Source organism: Cucurbitaria berberidis (assembly GCF_010015615.1).
Source record: "Cucurbitaria berberidis CBS 394.84 unplaced genomic scaffold K460scaffold_6, whole genome shotgun sequence".
Classification (NCBI taxonomy): domain Eukaryota; kingdom Fungi; phylum Ascomycota; class Dothideomycetes; order Pleosporales; family Cucurbitariaceae; genus Cucurbitaria; species Cucurbitaria berberidis.
The window spans coordinates 172092-188750 of record NW_024468940.1 but is presented as its reverse complement, the minus strand read 5'-3'; the positions used below and the strand labels follow the sequence as shown (position 1 = coordinate 188750).

Sequence of the window (16659 nt, the reverse complement as noted above, 5' to 3'; positions counted from 1 at the left end):
CTCTTAAGGGCAACGACGTCGACCTATATCATATCAGCATTTTGCTAATTTCTCTCGGATAAGACACGTCAACTAAATGACGCACCGAAACTCGAGCAAACCCCGTTTCGCGTGCTCCGAACGAAGCTTCCTTGATGCGCTGGGGCCACCTGAGGCTCGTTGAGGCTCGTAAGAAAGATGCCTCGGTGCTTGAAGCCAATTCTCCAAACGTTGATTTGTTGACTCTGCTTTGGGTAAGGTAGCCGTCCGAGGCTCCCCACCTGGTCGGAGGGTCGTTTCGTCGGCCGAGGCAGGGGGTGCGACAGTAGTATTTGGACCTCGCAAAGCTCCGATCGAATAGAGGTTGCCAATGTTCAAAAGGGTGCAGCTTGCGAGAGGGCAACTAGAAACTAGAAGTGAGCTGTGCTGTGGGAGGTCCTGCTGAACCACCTTCGGAGATCAACGAGGCTTGGCAACGTGCGCGTTGTGACTGGCCAGGGCTGTTTGGATCCATCATCTATGCGACTGGGCACGTTGTACTGCTTAATGCACCACGTCCTGCTAGACTATATGGCGAAAATAACAAGGATAAAGACGATCGTGAGATGACCGAAGTAGCTAGTAAGCCAGATTGACAAGCGTCGCTCGGAATGCCATCTCTTCACATGCAGCGATGAGAGCTAGTATTGTGAAGTAGTCGCATTACGGCTATAGTATAGCCAACGTGTAAACCTTGGTATCGTCCCTCATTTGCATCATATGTACCATTACTAAAGTCATCATTATGTACCTCTTCGCTGGTAATCCCAACCATCACAGTCTCGCGAACAGTACGGCAAGAGCTCCCAAGCCAAGGAGTGGTCCAGAGACGGACCATGTGCCTGCTCCAGCCTGCATGTTTTCGAACGGGCTGCCGTTCCCACCCGCTGGACGCTCCGTTTCTCTCGAACTTTGTGCTGACGAAGAAGATGCAACACTGGGAGCTTGAGCAGTAGTAGGGCTGGGTGATGCTGGTGTTGAGGAAGGCGCTCTGGTTGAGCTCGCCCGGCCTTCGACAGTAGAGGTAACCATCTTGCCCGTGCTGATGCCTGTTGGGCCCATAACGATAGGCACAATCACTTGAAGTGTGTTCCCGTCGCCATCCGTCGTGGTCCTTGTAATTGTTGTTTTGACTGTGCTCGTCAAGTCTTGCCCTTTGTCGCTTCGGTTCGTAGTCTGATGTGTGCTTTTCTTCGTCTTGGTTGAAGTTTGGGCTTTGGGTGTCGTCTGGGTTGGCTCCCTGGTCTCGGTAGCCGCTGCGGACGCGCTCTCCATGACCTGGTCAGGTATGGGACAGTCTATTGCGGTGCAGTAGAGCTGGAGGGGCCCGAGGACCAGGTCGAGGGCCCATTCGTCTGCGTCACACTGGGACACGGCGCACGAGACGGCATCGGGGAGGTATGAAGCGCTGTTGTCGGTTGTCTTGCAGATGCCTGGGTGCGGCTCGTCAGCGTCGCTCTCGGTCAGCGTTGGGTGTTTGGGGCTGCGACTCACACTTGGTCGAACTGCAGCCTTGGTCTGTACTGCTCAGACAGCTCTGCCAGCAACTGGGGAGTCCCTGCAGCCACCAATCTCGGTGTGCCGCAGCAGCTAAAGCGAAGAGCTGCGCGAGCAACAAGCGGTGCGCAGCCGACGACAACATGGTCGCAGAGTCGGAGGGTCTAAGGCGGACTAGAGGAGACGACGGTGGTAGGGATGGAAAAGACAGGGCGCGGTTCTACAAAAGACCATGGTTACAGCCGTGGTAGGCCTGGAGATGAGCTGAGCCTGTGTTCTTCTTGACCGATGGCCGTGGGTCGTGGGCCAACCAGCCGCTGCATGTTTGGACGCTTCCGTCATGGACATTCTTGCCCGTGTTTCAGGTTTCTTCCAAGATCCAATCGCGCTGGGCCTCGGGTGCCTGCACAGGACGGTCGCATTCCCGTACAGGCTGCCGCCGACGAACGGACGCATACCATCACACCCAACTGATGGTGGTGGTGGGGTTTGCTGGTGAAAACACTCCTGTCAACACAGCATCACGTGAGTGCGTGGCGGGGGCGGGGCCTGGGGCATGAATGTTGATGTTCTTGCGATGAAGACAATGCTATCTCAGCCAAGAAAACATATGCCTTTGCCGGTGTTTTCGTTTGCTAATAGGGATGGAGATTTAGGGTTAGGTCGTGCTATGGTTTTTGGGGTAGGCGTTGCGTCTTCAAGGTGTATAAGAGAGGCAGATGAAGAAAAACATTTAAGAGTCCTAGGAAATATCCATAAAGTACGAAACCTCCTTCATTATTAATTAGTAACATTCTACGTATCCATAGACTGTCACCGCCGATGTGATAAATAACGTTGTGAAACTAACCACCACACCGACTCGCGAGATATTGAGAACCAAAGCCGCCTAGAACAACAAGTCGCCTCAACCTCAGTTGGGTATTAAAATAGTGCACGCGCAATGCAAAAGCGTAGGCGAAGTAGCACCTCCAACCTCAACATTTCCCAAATATCTCTTTCCTCTGTAGGCGAGACTAGCCTCTACCAGTGCCTCGTAATAACTAGCCATCCCCTTTCTCTCACTGCATTGAATAGTACAGCAACTCTCTTCCTCTTTATACCTTCTCTAGAGGATACATCCTCAATCGCATGCTTGCCGTCCAGATGTCTCAAAAGCATTAACCAGCTCTCTCTCAACTCTTTGCCCGTAACCCCTAATCCACCATCGCCGTGCTTCGGCGGGCTAGGATTTGTAGCGATGATGTTGGTGTCTTCGAAAGTTTCTCCAATCTTCTCGAGCCACCGCGCTTCTAGAGACGATGCCTTTTGGGGAGAAAGAACAGTAGAGTGTGTGAAGTCTTTAGGATTGGGAGGCGGAGGTGTGTCTGCTGGTGAGGTGGAAGAAACTACTGACTCGCGAGATGGGGATGTGTGCTTCACATGGAGTGGCGAAGAGCGATGTGGCTTCGCGTCTCTGAGTCCAAGATGCAATGGCGACTCAGGTCTTTGTGACGAATTCAGCGCAATGGCTGTAAGCTGGCTGCTGGCGCTTCCTGTGTCGGATCCAGGTCGAGCTGGGATTCCGCGATAGTTCACTGCTGCAGAGGCTGTGAGTCTGGGGCTCAGGATCCTACTGCTTTCCATGTCTTCTTGCCCGTCGGCGCTCATATCTTTATCTCTGCGTGAGCGTCGGAGCGGCGTCGTAGATCTCGCCGAAGCCAAGGATAGTAAACTATTGCGCTTGTTCGGGATCATGATCTCAGCGGCCGAGTCGTTGTCGCTTAGTAATTCCTTCCTTGCTTCCTCTGCTTTCTTGATACGTTCTTCCGACTCCATATCCGCAGCAACTTGTGCTTTGATCTCCGGCGTAACACGCACCCATGCAAATGTTCGTAACTGTGTTACCCACCCTCCACGCATGAGCCACGCCAAAATCTCCATGTACGCTTCACGGTGCTCAGCAGTAGGTATGAAATTCCTGAATGGTCGAGGTGTGCCGGACAGCATACTGAGCACTTTTGGCAACGTGGGAAGGGTTGGAAAGCGCTGAGCGTAGACTGTGATGGCGGCAGGTAGAACGGTCATGTCTGCGTTCGGGCTGACGATATAAGTGTCTCGTGGCGATAGCGGAGCGATGAGGCGTGCGCGGCGCCAGTACACCAGGTGGCTCGCTATATATTCCATATCCTGTGCTAGAATATTGTGTCGTTTTGATATCTTCAAAAGTGATTTGGTAGGAATGATGTTACGTATGTAGAACGCAATGGCTGCAGCATTACCAGTTGACTCGCCGCCAAGGTCCTTGATCAAGGTTTCTGTATCCTCGAGTAGTAGCAATGTTGCGTGCTGTGTCATGGGTGCCTCGTCATCCTCTAGCACCACGTTTGAAGTCGTGAGCCAGAGGCCAGGCATCTGCGGTTCCAACGAGTTGGGCAGATATGGCGTCGAGTCGGCTTGTGGTATCTGAAAAGAGGTGTTGAAAGTGGCATCGAAGTGGATGTGCGCTATCTTGTCATGAGAGATGGCATCGAACATGATGGCGATGGACTTGGCGAGCGGCGATGTGCTAACAATCTTGCGCCAGGTCGCAGTGAGGGACTCATTGGTTTCCTTCGCGCGCTGCTTGATATCAATGATGCGTTTCGACTCTTTCCAAACGTATTGGAGGCGTGCTTCCTCGTACTTGAGCGCTTTGGCGTATTTGCGCGTGACGTTGTCGTACATTTCTTTGACGCGCTGCTGGTACTCCAGCACAGGTGGATTCAGTACAAACACGACGTTGAACATGGTCATGTCTGGATTGTTGTCCTGGGTGGTCGAGTTGCTGCGCGTGTCTGAACCGGCTTCAGATGCTGCGCCGGACATTGACCCATGACCATAGCCCGGCTCAAACCCTGCAGGGTAAATGAAAGGTTCTGGGGCAGGCTTTACAGGATCTTTGGGTGAATTAGCATCCTCGTCCTCTGAGCTGGTCAGGTTCTTCACCAGATCACCGTCTTCAAGCTTCTCTTTCTCTGACCGTTTCTTCTTCTTTCGCTTGAGCTTCTTCCACAAGCCGTCGTCTCTTACAAACATGGGCGCACCAACAAAAACAATGCTCTCAACACCTAGCTCGAACCTCCGCTTATTAAACTCTTTGCTTGGGCTCAGCATCTTCTCTAGTGCATCGGTCTTGAAGCCAAGTACAGTTTCCCAATCATGGTCGCCTGCTTTCCGTCCATGAACACGATGCTCTTCGCCATTATCATTATCAACATCCTCCTCATCAATCGTCTCTTGCTTGCCCCATGCTCCCGTGCCAAGCTTCAATCTGTCGCGCTCACGGTAGTTTGAGCCTGTCAATGTCCTGCCCGATCCGCGGCCACCGCTCGTGCGACTGCCCAATTCGATATCATATTCGTCGTCGCTATCTGTGCTGCTGTCCCACTCGCTGTCTGAGCTGCGCGAGTCGACGCTTGCCGTTGATGTTTCATTGCGGAACCAGGCTGGATCCTTGGCCGCAGCAAGGGCGGCTGCCGACGGCGACAGCGGCGGATAATGGAACACGAGTCGAGGGCCAAGAGAACGCGATTTGGTGACGAGGAGGATGGCGTGGAGGTTGGACGCCGGTGGTAGTGGCACGGCCATTCCAATTGGGTGGAAGAGGGATGGATGGGGCAGGTGCAGCTCATGGCGGGGAAAGAAGCGAGCTGCGGAGGACGCGGAGAATCTAGCTCGAAAGAGCTGGCTCCTTCACTCCACATTGACATGCACTTCCGAGGGCTGCCAGCATGACAATTCATCGACAACTATGACGCAGTTCTAATCTCAATTTTGCTTGATGGGGGTATGTTCACTAATCTTTACTGCTTGGGTAGGGTTTTAAGACCTATATTCCGGGGCATGACAGGTACGATATTCTTCATGCGCACAACTAGATTTTTGATATCTGTAGGTTTTGACTAGTATCGGTCACACAAGCATATGTCTCTATTCGCTTTCATATTATACAGCGAACAGTGTTCGTGATATGAATTCTCCTTGGTCCTTGGGCACTCAAGGCACCGGGAAAGCACCTTGAATTGGCCTACAGGGGCAAAGCCCTGAGCTTTGCTGCTGCAGCAACAGCAGCAGCTTCTGCCGCCGCCGCTAACAATCTAGCCTTAGTTCTCAAAGAAGGTGGAACAGTCGGCCGTGCCGCCTTCTTGAATACCCCCTCCCACAGCTCCTCTGCTTTTCCTTTGAACCCTACATACTCCTCATCTTGTACCCAGACCCGATACTCAATTCTACCCAAGAGCTGTATCTCTGTATAGACAAAATACTCGTTGTTCATTCCCAGTGCCTCCGTCCAGCGCTTTGTGTTTTCTTCACCACCATCCATGAGCCACTTGTACGCAATGTAGATGGAGACAGCAACGAGCACACCGTCACCCATACCATCACTCGAAGCGTCACTTGCATCTTCACCATGGGAAGCAAGGCGGAAGCGAAACAACAGATGAAGAGCTAAGGGGATGGTAGAAGGACTCGCGTGGGCAACAGGCAAGTTTAGCATGCGGAGGAGGCGTTGACAGGTTGCTGACGTTAGTGTATCAGGTTGTAATGCCATGCAGTTCGGATCGATTCTCAGGGGCTCACCATCACACTTCGAAGACAATGTGAAGATGGAGCTCACAATGTCAAGCGGGGCGTGCAGGATGAATGTGCTGAGGCGGGCGAGAAAGGCTGCTGTGTAGGGCTGAGGCGGCTTGGCAGTGGCTTTATTAGTCGTGAGAATGGTGAGTTTTGCTCGCGGAGACATGTTAGCCAGGGTGCTGTGTATGAGTTGAGGCGGAGATCGTCAGTATAGGAGGTGCACACAGATAGTGAGGTTGGAGGAGAGCAGGAGAGTTTATATTGAGGCGGGAGTGAACAATGTGAAAGATAGAAATCTCGGTTATGTGAGGAGAATCGTACATTGTGAGCTAACAAGGCATCGTAGAGTAATAGAATGAAAATGATGAAACAACTAACGAATTCCAACAGAACACGGCGACAACAATGTATAGCTAGATTGAATGTCACCCTTAGCTCAAGGCTAAGTCTTCACACACGAATGCCTTATTTCCACATCTGCACAATGGTTCTGGTTCACGTGTCTCCTACGATTCGTATTTATTGAATACTATAGCCCAAAGCATGTCCAACCTCGCCACGAAGTCAGTGAACTCGTCGTTTTGCACCCATGTCCCCCAGTCTAATACCCCTAGGAATAAGGGTTCAGCTTTCGTGATAAGCTCGGCTAAAACACCAGTCTGTTTCTCCCAAGGCTTCAGCGTCATCCAGCTATCGGAGGTATTCCCAAACGCGATCTTCAAAGCAACGACAAGCCGAACGCTATCGTTGCACTTCAGCAGTGCACCTGTGGCGCCATTCTGGACTCCAAATTTGAGGAGAAGAAGCAGAGATAACGGGATGAGGTCCCTGCTAGCTGCTGAACGTTGGCCGTATCTTTCTAGCCACTTGTGAATAAGTTGACATGTTGTGGTGACGGATGTGCTGGGTTGAATTTGTGGGTCTGAAAGGTCAACGCTCGCCAGAGTCTCTTTGAGCTGGTCCTCCGATCCAGCACTCATGATTGCTGATAAGGTTGTCCATGGAGCCCCGCTAATGAATGCTGCGAGCTTGGTGAACGCTTCAAGTGAACAGCTTTGCGCGGTATCTACGCTTGGTGTGGAGCCAGAATTAGATCGTGGCGTAAGTGAGGTTGAGTGTGGCATGGTGGAAAGTGGGATGTTTATTTTGGTGGGAGCAAAAAGCATGGATTGGCCATTAAAGGGGGCGAGCTGCTTCTGGATAGAAAGTGAATGGCTGAGTCTGTCGCAGCTCCCAGTGCACGCAAGAGTGAAAGGGACGAAAGATAATCCATGCCAGTACTGTGACGGCGCGGCTGTAGAGGGCTGACCTTAGGTAGAGTAAATGTCCTTAGTCACCCACACTTCCCTCTGAGGTTATAATAGCTTGATAGTTTAAGGCCAAGTCCGTACAGCGATCACATTAGATTAATGCCGCCCAGGTTGGTAAGTTGCCGAGCTCAATGTGGCTGCGACAGCGTGTTACCTACTTGGGCCGATGGCTTCTGGCTGTTCATATCGGGGAGGACATATCAAGATCCTTTGGCGTTCCATATGCGCGACTTCTAATCCTAGTGACTTGTATAGTTGTTTGTTATTTTGGAAGGTTTTCAGATCTTGCTGCACACGAGGTTGCCGATTTAGAGAATTTCGAGAGGTGTATTCTTCATGCTGTTGTTTGGCGGCTAATTGGTTCAAGTGCGTTATGTGCTTGTCTTCTGCGTATTGATGTTGAGCCTGCGATGGAGATGCACAATGCACGTCATCCCGAAACGGCAGGGATGATGGGGAAAACTATAGCGCACAGGCCAACTTACATCACCCCAACTTCATCACTCCACCAGAAACGCATCACCAGCTCTACCACCGACCATTGTACCTCAGCACGCCTTGACGGACTCCCGAATCTTTGTGCACTACCTTTTGTGAGCACCTCAAAGCGCAATGAGCAACTTCGGAGGAGCAGGACTGGGACAGAAAGTTTACAAGCCGAATCCGTAAGATACACCCCAAATCTTCAGCAACACGCGTCGCAACCATAACCCGATTTCACACAATTTGATTCAACTGTAAAGTTCATTTGCTAATTATGACTGTCAATAGGCCCGAGCGCGGTTCCTTTCCACTTGACCATGACGGTATCCTTACCCACTCTCGTTCGCAATACCATTTACCTACCATCAGCGTTTCCCCAATCCGTGTCCGCCGCACAGCACTGATGACTGACCTTGCATTCCAGGCGAATGTAAGAGTATTATGCTCTCATACCTACGATGCATCAAATCCCACCGTGGGACGAACGACCCTGAGTGCCGCAACCTCTCCAAATCATACCTCACCTGCCGGATGGATCGGTACGTACATCACGAATCTTTACACCAAATGTCTTTGTTGCCCAGCCACACGCTCCCCGACATCTATCATTCGTCTCAATCCACGCAAGCAAGGGAGGGAGAGCCTTGTGATACCGACCTGTCAGAGTGATATGGACCAGGTATTCGGGATACTTTAGAGTAGAGGCAAGGGAGAGATGCTTCATCTCTCATTCCTGAGGTCTTGTCAAGTTCTGAAACGTCTGAGTTATCAAATCGGCATAGCTTCAGCCCTTTCCGCACATCGGTTCTCCGAGGTAGTCGCTACAATACCAGTTCTCCCGACCCATCTCGTCACACCGCCTCGGCACCAAGCGAACGGGGCTCATCGCTACCCAGAATAGAATTTCGATAAGGACTTTGCTAACCATTTTGGATGTTTAGGAACCTCATGGCCCCTGACTCATTCAAAAATCTAGGCTTCGGTAGCGATGGCGATAGTTCTAGTGCTGCGACTGCAACCTCAACCCAGCCATCGCAACCCCAAGCGCAAGATAAGCCTCGCGGATCCTAGGTACCCCGATGTATCTTGGGAATGAGGGGTACTTTGTCTCCTGGTCAGCGGTTCGGCAGCATCCGAACAACCGAGCGCACACTGACCTTGCGATGCCTACTCTTCCGTGGCACGCTCTTGTTATCAGCCGACATAATCGTCATCTGCGGAAACAACCTCCGGCCCTTTCCTGGCGAGCTGCAGATTTGACAGGTTACATCACGACGGCTTGCATCCCGCTTAGAAGCATGAGACGAGACAAGGGCTGGACGAGGAATTGGAACTGATGAGGCTGGCATATGGACGAAAGGGATGATCCAAGATAGGAGCTAGGGCAAGACATTCAGAAGTGACAGCTTGACAGATGCTGTAGACGACGAAGCTGTTGTACCCGATCACGCAAGAGCAGGTCGTCCGAGGCAGTGTAGGTAACACAGCATCTGCTTGAGCCACAATGACTCTGCAACGGACTTTCACACACCCATAGCAGTACCAATATATGCTACTCAACAGCAATATGCCAACACTCCACAGCCACATTGCTCCACATCTGTCAACCAAACGAGCGCAGCAACCGCACTGTCGCGCTCTACGATATGGCCACGTCCACCCCGAATGAGACACCTTTCATCCCCGCGGACCAGATCTAGAAAGCCTCTTGCCGATCTGTAGACGGGTGAGTGCAACGTCGCACAGCCGGCTCGCTGACACTGCCGATGACCCCTCAACCTTGGACGTCCGAGCTTCGACGATGGCGCTATGGCATTTGCGCTCAGTGTGCACGACGAGCTTGAAACAGATGGTGGCATCTGATGTTCGGTACAGGGTGACGTGTGTGGCAGATGCTTTTGCTAGTGGGCGTGGTGAGGATCTGGGGTCGTGCGAGGGAGGCCAGAGTGCGCGATAGACTTCTAGAACACTAGCATCCATCATGGGGTTTAGCGATGGAATTGCTGGGTCTGGGCGGGGGAGTTATGGCCGTGATGCTAACAGGATCTCAACGGGCGGACAAAAAGACACCTCTAGAGCATATCAGTACATACTATGATAGTTCGTTATCATTATCGATTCTTTGATCGGCTATGCGGGTGCAGTGTGGTACGCCGCAGATGTCAGTACCGTTTTGGCGATACCAATTGGCTTTGCAGTGGTGTTCGAAGTCCACCCTAATGGCAAACTTGGTACCGCAGCGAGGGGAACCCGGTCTCGTTGAGCCAATGTCTCGGACACCTGCATAGCGGGAAGTAGTATGACGAAGCTAATACTAGCTCAAACGGCTATCGCAACCAAGGTAGGTTTATCAAAGAGAGTGAGAGAGCGGTTGTAGAGGACCGATTCTAAGACCCCTGCGATAGGTAATACCGCATTCAAACACTGATCATGTCTCGCGAGATGGAAGACTATAGTGACTATCATATAGCAGCAACTCCTACATACATACAACAGCAGACTAATAGTTTAGCACTTGCGTTGCGCTTCCCCACCCGCCCCCCTTCCATAACACAACGCATCACAGCAGCAGAACAAAGAACCCAGACACAGACCCACTCTTCCCATGAGACCTTGAATGCCGCAACACTTCTCACTGACATGCTAGATTAACACGGCGTGAGACATCCTTGCCCTTCCATGAGGGGGGAGAGGGAGGGAGGGAGGCACGGCGGGCGCGCAATGCAAGTCAACCAGGTAACCAGTTGCTCAGCGTACACGGCAGCTGTCACTTCCTTGTTTGGTGGAAGGTGCATGACCTCTTGTTTGAGGGATGGATGTTATCATCTGCGGTTGAACCGGCGGTGCACGCGAGGTTGCGCGTGTATCGGGTGTTGAAGACGTGAAGACATGCGAGAAGCAATTGTGATGAACTTAATCTTGAGGGCAAGAAGTAGCTGTAGCTAAAGACGTAGAAATTTAGCGGTCGAGGTCGAGATGAAGCAACACACACACAGCAGTAGTGTCAAACATCCAACTGCTACCCGTCTACCCCTACTACTCAAAGCCCACTAGCGCACCCCGTTTCCCCCGCTGTCCGTCGCCTTCAGATCTGTGCTGTGCTATACTCGACTTGCCACTCCGAACCCCTAATCCCCCATTCCATTCCTTTCCTCCCAGGACCTAGCTAGCTAGCCACACAAGCTAGAAGGGTGGGTAGGTAGGTAACGCACTGTGCTCAGGCCCCCCTCCCTCCCATATAATCACTCACTCAATTGCCTACTAGGCAGTGGCATGTACTAGCACTCCTTGGCTTGGTTTCGCCAGGACCGCAGTACGAGATGTGGAGCTAGTTAGGCAGTAGTCATAACATGGTGAGGGATTGGTTGGAAAAGCCCACAGTCTGCGGGGCGTGGGATGCCTCGTCTCAGATAGATATTGACTAGGCTTAAGCCTGGGATGGAGGAGGGAGGGAGAGACATGGTAAAAGTGTCCTTGATGTGTCCTGAGCCTTTTTCTTTTGCCTTGGCGGTGACCCGGACAGGAATAGACTGAGAAGAAGCAAAGAGGCAAAAGACATTTTCACCTGCGGGATTAAAGTTACGTGGCTGCAAGGCTGTGGTGGCTGGCTTGGTCAAGTCATAGGGCGGTTGCCTACTACCATGACGAAGAGGGCGTTGTGCGCGGGTTTGACGCACTGACATCAAACCAACAAGGCACTCAGTCAAGGACGCAGATTAATAGGACGATGGTTTAATGAGGGAATTAAATTGAAACTAACATTGAAGCTGAACAAGTAAAGCCCATGAGCAGTAAAGCAATATGCGAAAGAGTGCAAGTCCCTGTATCCGTCCTAACCCTGGTGCCATCATCCGACGACCACCAAACCATCTAACAGTCTTGATTCCAGCACCCCTAGCGTCGAGTCCCTTAACGCCGCTACTCAAAGCGCCGAATCATGCCAACTGTGCGCTGTCCTAAATAACCATGATTAAAAGCAGAGTGGTGATGTGCATCATTGTATGAATGAGCCACCATACATGTCTCGTGTATGCGAAAAAGATGAAGACAACGAAATGAAACAAAAAGCAAACGAGCTGCAGTGTCTTCCACAAGACTGCGGACACAACTTGGAGGCAAGCAAAGATAGTGACACATGAAGGAGGTGGTATATGAACTCCCAGTCTGACCACAGGAGCAAGCGAATGCCTTCGCGCTTCGTGGTACAGACCATGCTGATGGGAAACTCCAGGGACGCCGGTGATGATATGCCATGGAGATGGAAACATGTATGTAAAGAGACGGGTATTGCCGATGCAAGCCGCAAGTGACTGGCTCCATCCGTCCTGGGCCAGCAGAGACGGTACGAACCAAGCGTGGGGCGTCGGGGCGATGATGTATATCCGCCTAAGAGAGGGGGTGAGAGGTGAGCGGAGAATGGGTTGTCTTGAGTCGCTCTACATCCCGCTTCAGCATATGCATCAGCAGCATGCAAGAGCAGGGGTGGGGGGTATCGCGGGGTATCACATGTAGAAAACTGACGACGAGGAAGGGAACAGTAAACCAAGAAAACGAGAAGGTCGGGCAGGCATCAACCCATGTCCATACCATACTCGTCCTCTTCTTTCAGACTCTGGTTGGACCAGTACTGTTGTTGGTTGGATCCAGAGCCGCTGCCAGTGCTTTGCATGCCCGGACTAAGGCTTTGTGGCGAGAGCCCGTTGAGGGGCTCGCCAGAGAGGTTGGTGTGCTTGGGTACCCGCAGGCCTGAGCCCGGTCCTCGTGAGTAGCGGAAAGTACTGGTGCCGTTCTTCTCGAGGGCGTCGATGATCTCAGTCTTCATACGCTTCTCGTCTTCGGACTGCTCGGTGGACCATTCTTCACCGGTGGCATGTTGCAGGCGTGCAGCCAAATCATCGCACTCTTGGATCTTCTTGTACAACAACCACATAAGATCACGGGTCCAGCTGACGGCGCCGTTGAGAATGTCCCCTTTGTTGGGTCCTTTGTCCTTCTCTTCGATCGGCAGTCCTTGTGTAATGTTACCAGCAGCTCGTCGCCCGCTACCACCAGCCAGAAGTGACGTTGCTTGAGGTGGTGACATGCCACCAGCCGTCATGGTAGGCGACATGGGGCCGTTGTTGTTGATGTGTTTGCGGATCTTTTCATCTTCGAGACGATGTTGAGGCACGAGCCGAGACAGATCATGGATGCGTTCATTAATGTTATCCCTTCGGCGACGCTCGACCAAATTGTGCGACTCGCGACGACGTCGCTTCTTGGCGTCCTGGGTTTGTCCAATATCGACCTTGGCTGGCAATGAATTGTGTTTGCCAGAGTGCAAGACTTCAGAAATCTGCTGGTGATGCATCGTGGTGGTGTGAGGCGATGCTGTTGGTGAGTCGATCCAGGAGTGCTGGCTGCCAGGGGTGCCTTCCCATTGGCCCGAAACGCTCTTCTGGTGCCGGTGCATGTTTGTCATGATGGGCTGAGTTGTGAAGTTTCCTGAGTCGGGAGTGCCAAGATGGAGCCCGGCTATGGCTGGCGTCTTGGGCGACATGGGGGCACGGTTATCGGAGCCAGTTCTGCTCATAGTGATGCGCTGCCGCATGGAGCCAGTCGGTACGCTAGCAGGAAACCCTGTTCTCTGCGGTGCCGACTGGTATTGGTTGAAGTCGAAGTTTGACGGGTGGACAAAGGGACTATGAATGGGTAGGTCATCCGGTGTGTTCGAATACATCTGGTTGATGTTTGAGCTGGCGGTGTGGCCATGGTAGACGTCTTGATGATTTACGTTCTCATGACTGAAGCCGTTGAAGCCTTGGTGCTGATCGAAATTGCCCAACGAATCAGCTAGCTCGTCGTCTGCGATACCTGCAGCACCTTGGACGTAGCTGGTCGATCCGAATTGGTTGTTCATCATGCTTCCACTCATGGTGAGGTCGGATGGGTTGATACCGTTCACGTTGTCATGATTGGAGCTGTATTGGGGGTTATTGTACTGTTGATTCATATCGAATCCGTTGTGGCCTAGGTAGCGGTTGGAGTTGAAGGCCATGTCGTCGACCTCTTCTTTGATAAATGGCTGGGGCGATCCTGTCCCAGTCATACCGAAAATATCAGCGTCTAATACGTCGTCAGAGGGTGAGTCCAATCCAAGGTCCAGCCTTGGGAAGGTCTTCTGAGGGGAGTAGGAAGATGGAGGAGTGAAGAGAGCGTCCGCTTGGGGGACAGTCAGTATGGTCTCGTAGTACATGATCGAGATGACGGTTGGAAATGACGAGCAGAAATACGCAAGGAAGATGAAGATGAGGACCAGGAGACTCCCATATAAGAAAAGGCGGGCAGACTGAAGGGGTGTTCTCATGACAGTGTAGGGTGGGTGATGTGACAAGAGGCGTACTTACTTGGCTTTGGCATCACTGGAGGTTGCAGTGACCCAGGAATGTGGATGTGTGAGGCCGAGGGCCGATGCGGGTCCCCGAACTCTGGGATCTGAAACGATCTTGTCTTCGACCCGAGCAAGTGACTAAGGAATGCACTCCAGGGATGGCTTGCAGTATGATTGCAGCACGAGACGGTCTGTGACCCTATAAGGGTCCTGGCAGGCGATTGTTATCTGGTGTGCACAAGGACACGGTGAGCAAGCTAAGCGGCTTCACCTGTGATGCCTGATACTCGCTAGCAAGCCTCTTGTGGTTGTTAAGGTAGGCTAGTGTTTGTCTGCATAAGAAGCGTCAGACGCGCTGTTGATATACAAAAGAGACCCTCTGGGAGATGTTGCTCACCGGGACACGGCTATTCTCGCAGTCGGCTATGCTCGCCACTGCTCTAGCGAGTCGGTGCTGTGTGTAGAGACAAGATGCAAAGGGATGGCTATCGACGGATGTGAAAGGGAGGAGAGAGTTGCAGGAGAGCTATTTCGGGACTCTTGGTGAGAAATGCGGTGGGCGCTCGTGGCTGGAGTTCCGAGGTGGAATCTGAGGGAGCTATGTCAGCACACGGTCCGCGGACGTAAAGGGTCGAGCGGTTGAAGGGTTGGTTGCATGAGTGTGGCGCACAGGTAGGTAACCAGCGAGGCGAGCGACGCCGGACAGTAGCGGTGCAGCAGCCCGGCACTGTGGAGAGGGTGGTACAGAGGACCAAAGTAGCGAAACAGTCACACAGTGCTGCCGTATCCTTTTGGATACGCTTTGCGGCCCAGGCTGAAGCGATGGTGGTGGTGGTGGTGAAGGAGGGAAAGAGCGCCCGGGCGTTGACTCACCTTGTAACTTGGGATAGGGCAATCGCGACCGGGCTTGCAGCACTCGGTTGAGGGTTCTGAGTTTGAGAATCGAGAGAGTTGCTCGGGTTGCGGCCAGCTGCTGCGGTTCAAGCGCAGCAAACTTGTCGATGGCGGGCGTGGTGCAGGGGGCTCGAGCGGCCAGATTTGCCTCTTATGTCGGCGCGAGCCAAGCCAAGTTCTCGATGTTGGGGAGTCGGTGAGGAAGCGGCGCAAGCGGCGTCCAGAAGCGCAAGTCGCGGGAGGGGTGCGCCTTGAGGAGTTTGTGCGACCAGGAGTGGGCGAAATACTGGATGTGGGATGCGGAGGAGATCGTCGGGTATATGGCGGGGAGAGGCTCAAGGGTGGGGACGGAGGGCCCGGGTGTCAATGTTCTTGGAAACGTCGTGGGCGCGGTGCCGCAGAAGAAGCGCGTTGAGGAGCAGCGCACAGCGAGAGGAGCTCTCAGGGACAAGAGAGGGGGACAGCAGCAGGTGAAGCGAGAAATGGGCGAGGGCGAGATGTGGAAGGGTCGCCCAAAGCCGGAAGGCGGTCAGAGGAGAAGAAGGGTGGGTGTGCAGCTTGTCGCTAGGCTCGGTTACCAAGAAGCCAAAGGCGACGAGGGCGAATCAGGCAGTCTGGCGCGGATCGCGGGAGCCGAACACCAAACGGCAGCAAAAAGAAACGACGACGACGATGACGGCTTGGGCGATGCAATGCCGTATGCCGTGCAGCTGCTGGAGGCGTGGTGGTTGTGTGTGGCGATGGCGCAAGAGAGGGCTGCTGGCTGTGGTGCACGACTAGAGAGACGAGGACGCGATGGGAGTGACGTAGGTATATATATAGATATGTATATGATAGAGGCTGATGGAGAGGCGGCCCGTTGTGGTCAAGTAGTAGCAAAGATGGAGAGGTCGATGAGAATATATGAGGATAGATGCACGACGACGGCGAGAGATGGTGAGAAGAGCGAATAGAGTAGAAGGATTCATGGACCCAAATCGACGCGGGCGCCGCAGCATAATATACATTCGCAGCCCAGCGCGGCTCTACACTCCATCTCACCCGCGCCCGCCAGACCTACCTTTCACTACTACTACTGCTGCTACTGCTACTGCTATTACCTACCTACCCACCCACCTGCACTGTGGCTCTGCCCTGTTCTCTTCGCGTCCGCTACATTACTATTCCCGCCCGCCTTGATGCCTCCCACCCTGGTCCTGCGGGCACTTGCCGGGCAGGGTGGCCTCAGATGGTCATTTGCAGAGGCCGATGTGTCTCAGCGTCGCAGAATCCAGGTGGTGCTGTGTGTGTGCGTGTGTGTGTGTGTGTAGAGGGCGCGCAATGTGACTCACGCACTCACTAGCTGGCAAGCAAGCAAGCAAGCAAACTCGCTGCTGCTCGATAATCCAGCAGTCATTCATTCATTCATTCAACCCTATCCGATCCCAGGCAGCCTTGGCCTGGCTGGCCGGATGGCTGGCGTACGCAGTTGAGGTTAGTAGGTTGCGA

The 16659-nt window shown here is 52.9% G+C and overlaps 7 protein-coding genes across 7 annotated transcripts; 2 read left to right on the top strand and 5 right to left on the bottom strand.

Annotated features, from left to right (window-relative positions):
• Positions 1 to 381: 381 nt before the first annotated feature.
• K460DRAFT_190691 (uncharacterized protein) lies at positions 382 to 1757 on the bottom strand. The gene is made up of 2 exons (XM_040927116.1): positions 1513 to 1757; positions 382 to 1451 (listed from the first exon to the last, which is right to left on the bottom strand). The coding sequence occupies exons 1-2, from the start codon at positions 1658 to 1660 to the stop codon at positions 793 to 795; spliced, it is 807 nt and encodes a 268-aa protein (XP_040783233.1). The 5' UTR covers positions 1661 to 1757; the 3' UTR covers positions 382 to 792.
• Positions 1758 to 2276: 519 nt separating this feature from the next.
• K460DRAFT_370639 (uncharacterized protein) lies at positions 2277 to 5134 on the bottom strand. The gene has a single exon (XM_040934203.1). It carries the CDS (start codon positions 5122 to 5124, stop codon positions 2539 to 2541), a length of 2586 nt encoding a protein of 861 aa, XP_040783232.1. The 5' UTR covers positions 5125 to 5134; the 3' UTR covers positions 2277 to 2538.
• Positions 5135 to 5563: 429 nt separating this feature from the next.
• On the bottom strand, positions 5564 to 6453 carry K460DRAFT_436171 (uncharacterized protein; the record flags this gene model as incomplete). The annotated part of the gene is made up of 1 exon (XM_040938407.1): positions 5564 to 6453. Exon 1 carries the CDS (start codon positions 6278 to 6280, stop codon positions 5564 to 5566), a length of 717 nt encoding a protein of 238 aa, XP_040783231.1. The 5' UTR covers positions 6281 to 6453.
• A 167-nt stretch (positions 6454 to 6620) lies between these two features.
• Positions 6621 to 7238, bottom strand: K460DRAFT_359247 (uncharacterized protein; the record flags this gene model as incomplete). The annotated part of the gene is made up of 1 exon (XM_040932184.1): positions 6621 to 7238. The coding sequence occupies one exon, from the start codon at positions 7236 to 7238 to the stop codon at positions 6621 to 6623; it is 618 nt and encodes a 205-aa protein (XP_040783230.1).
• A 798-nt stretch (positions 7239 to 8036) lies between these two features.
• Positions 8037 to 8576, top strand: K460DRAFT_294632 (uncharacterized protein; the record flags this gene model as incomplete). The annotated part of the gene is made up of 3 exons (XM_040929505.1): positions 8037 to 8089; positions 8196 to 8230; positions 8332 to 8576. 3 exons carry the CDS (start codon positions 8037 to 8039, stop codon positions 8574 to 8576), a joined length of 333 nt encoding a protein of 110 aa, XP_040783229.1.
• Positions 8577 to 12477: 3901 nt separating this feature from the next.
• On the bottom strand, positions 12478 to 14142 carry K460DRAFT_295034 (uncharacterized protein; the record flags this gene model as incomplete). The annotated part of the gene is made up of 1 exon (XM_040929531.1): positions 12478 to 14142. One exon carries the CDS (start codon positions 14140 to 14142, stop codon positions 12478 to 12480), a length of 1665 nt encoding a protein of 554 aa, XP_040783228.1.
• A 1319-nt stretch (positions 14143 to 15461) lies between these two features.
• Positions 15462 to 16555, top strand: K460DRAFT_410081 (uncharacterized protein; the record flags this gene model as incomplete). The annotated part of the gene is made up of 2 exons (XM_040937329.1): positions 15462 to 15977; positions 16514 to 16555. 2 exons carry the CDS (start codon positions 15462 to 15464, stop codon positions 16553 to 16555), a joined length of 558 nt encoding a protein of 185 aa, XP_040783227.1.
• Between the last annotated feature and the right edge of the window lie 104 nt (positions 16556 to 16659).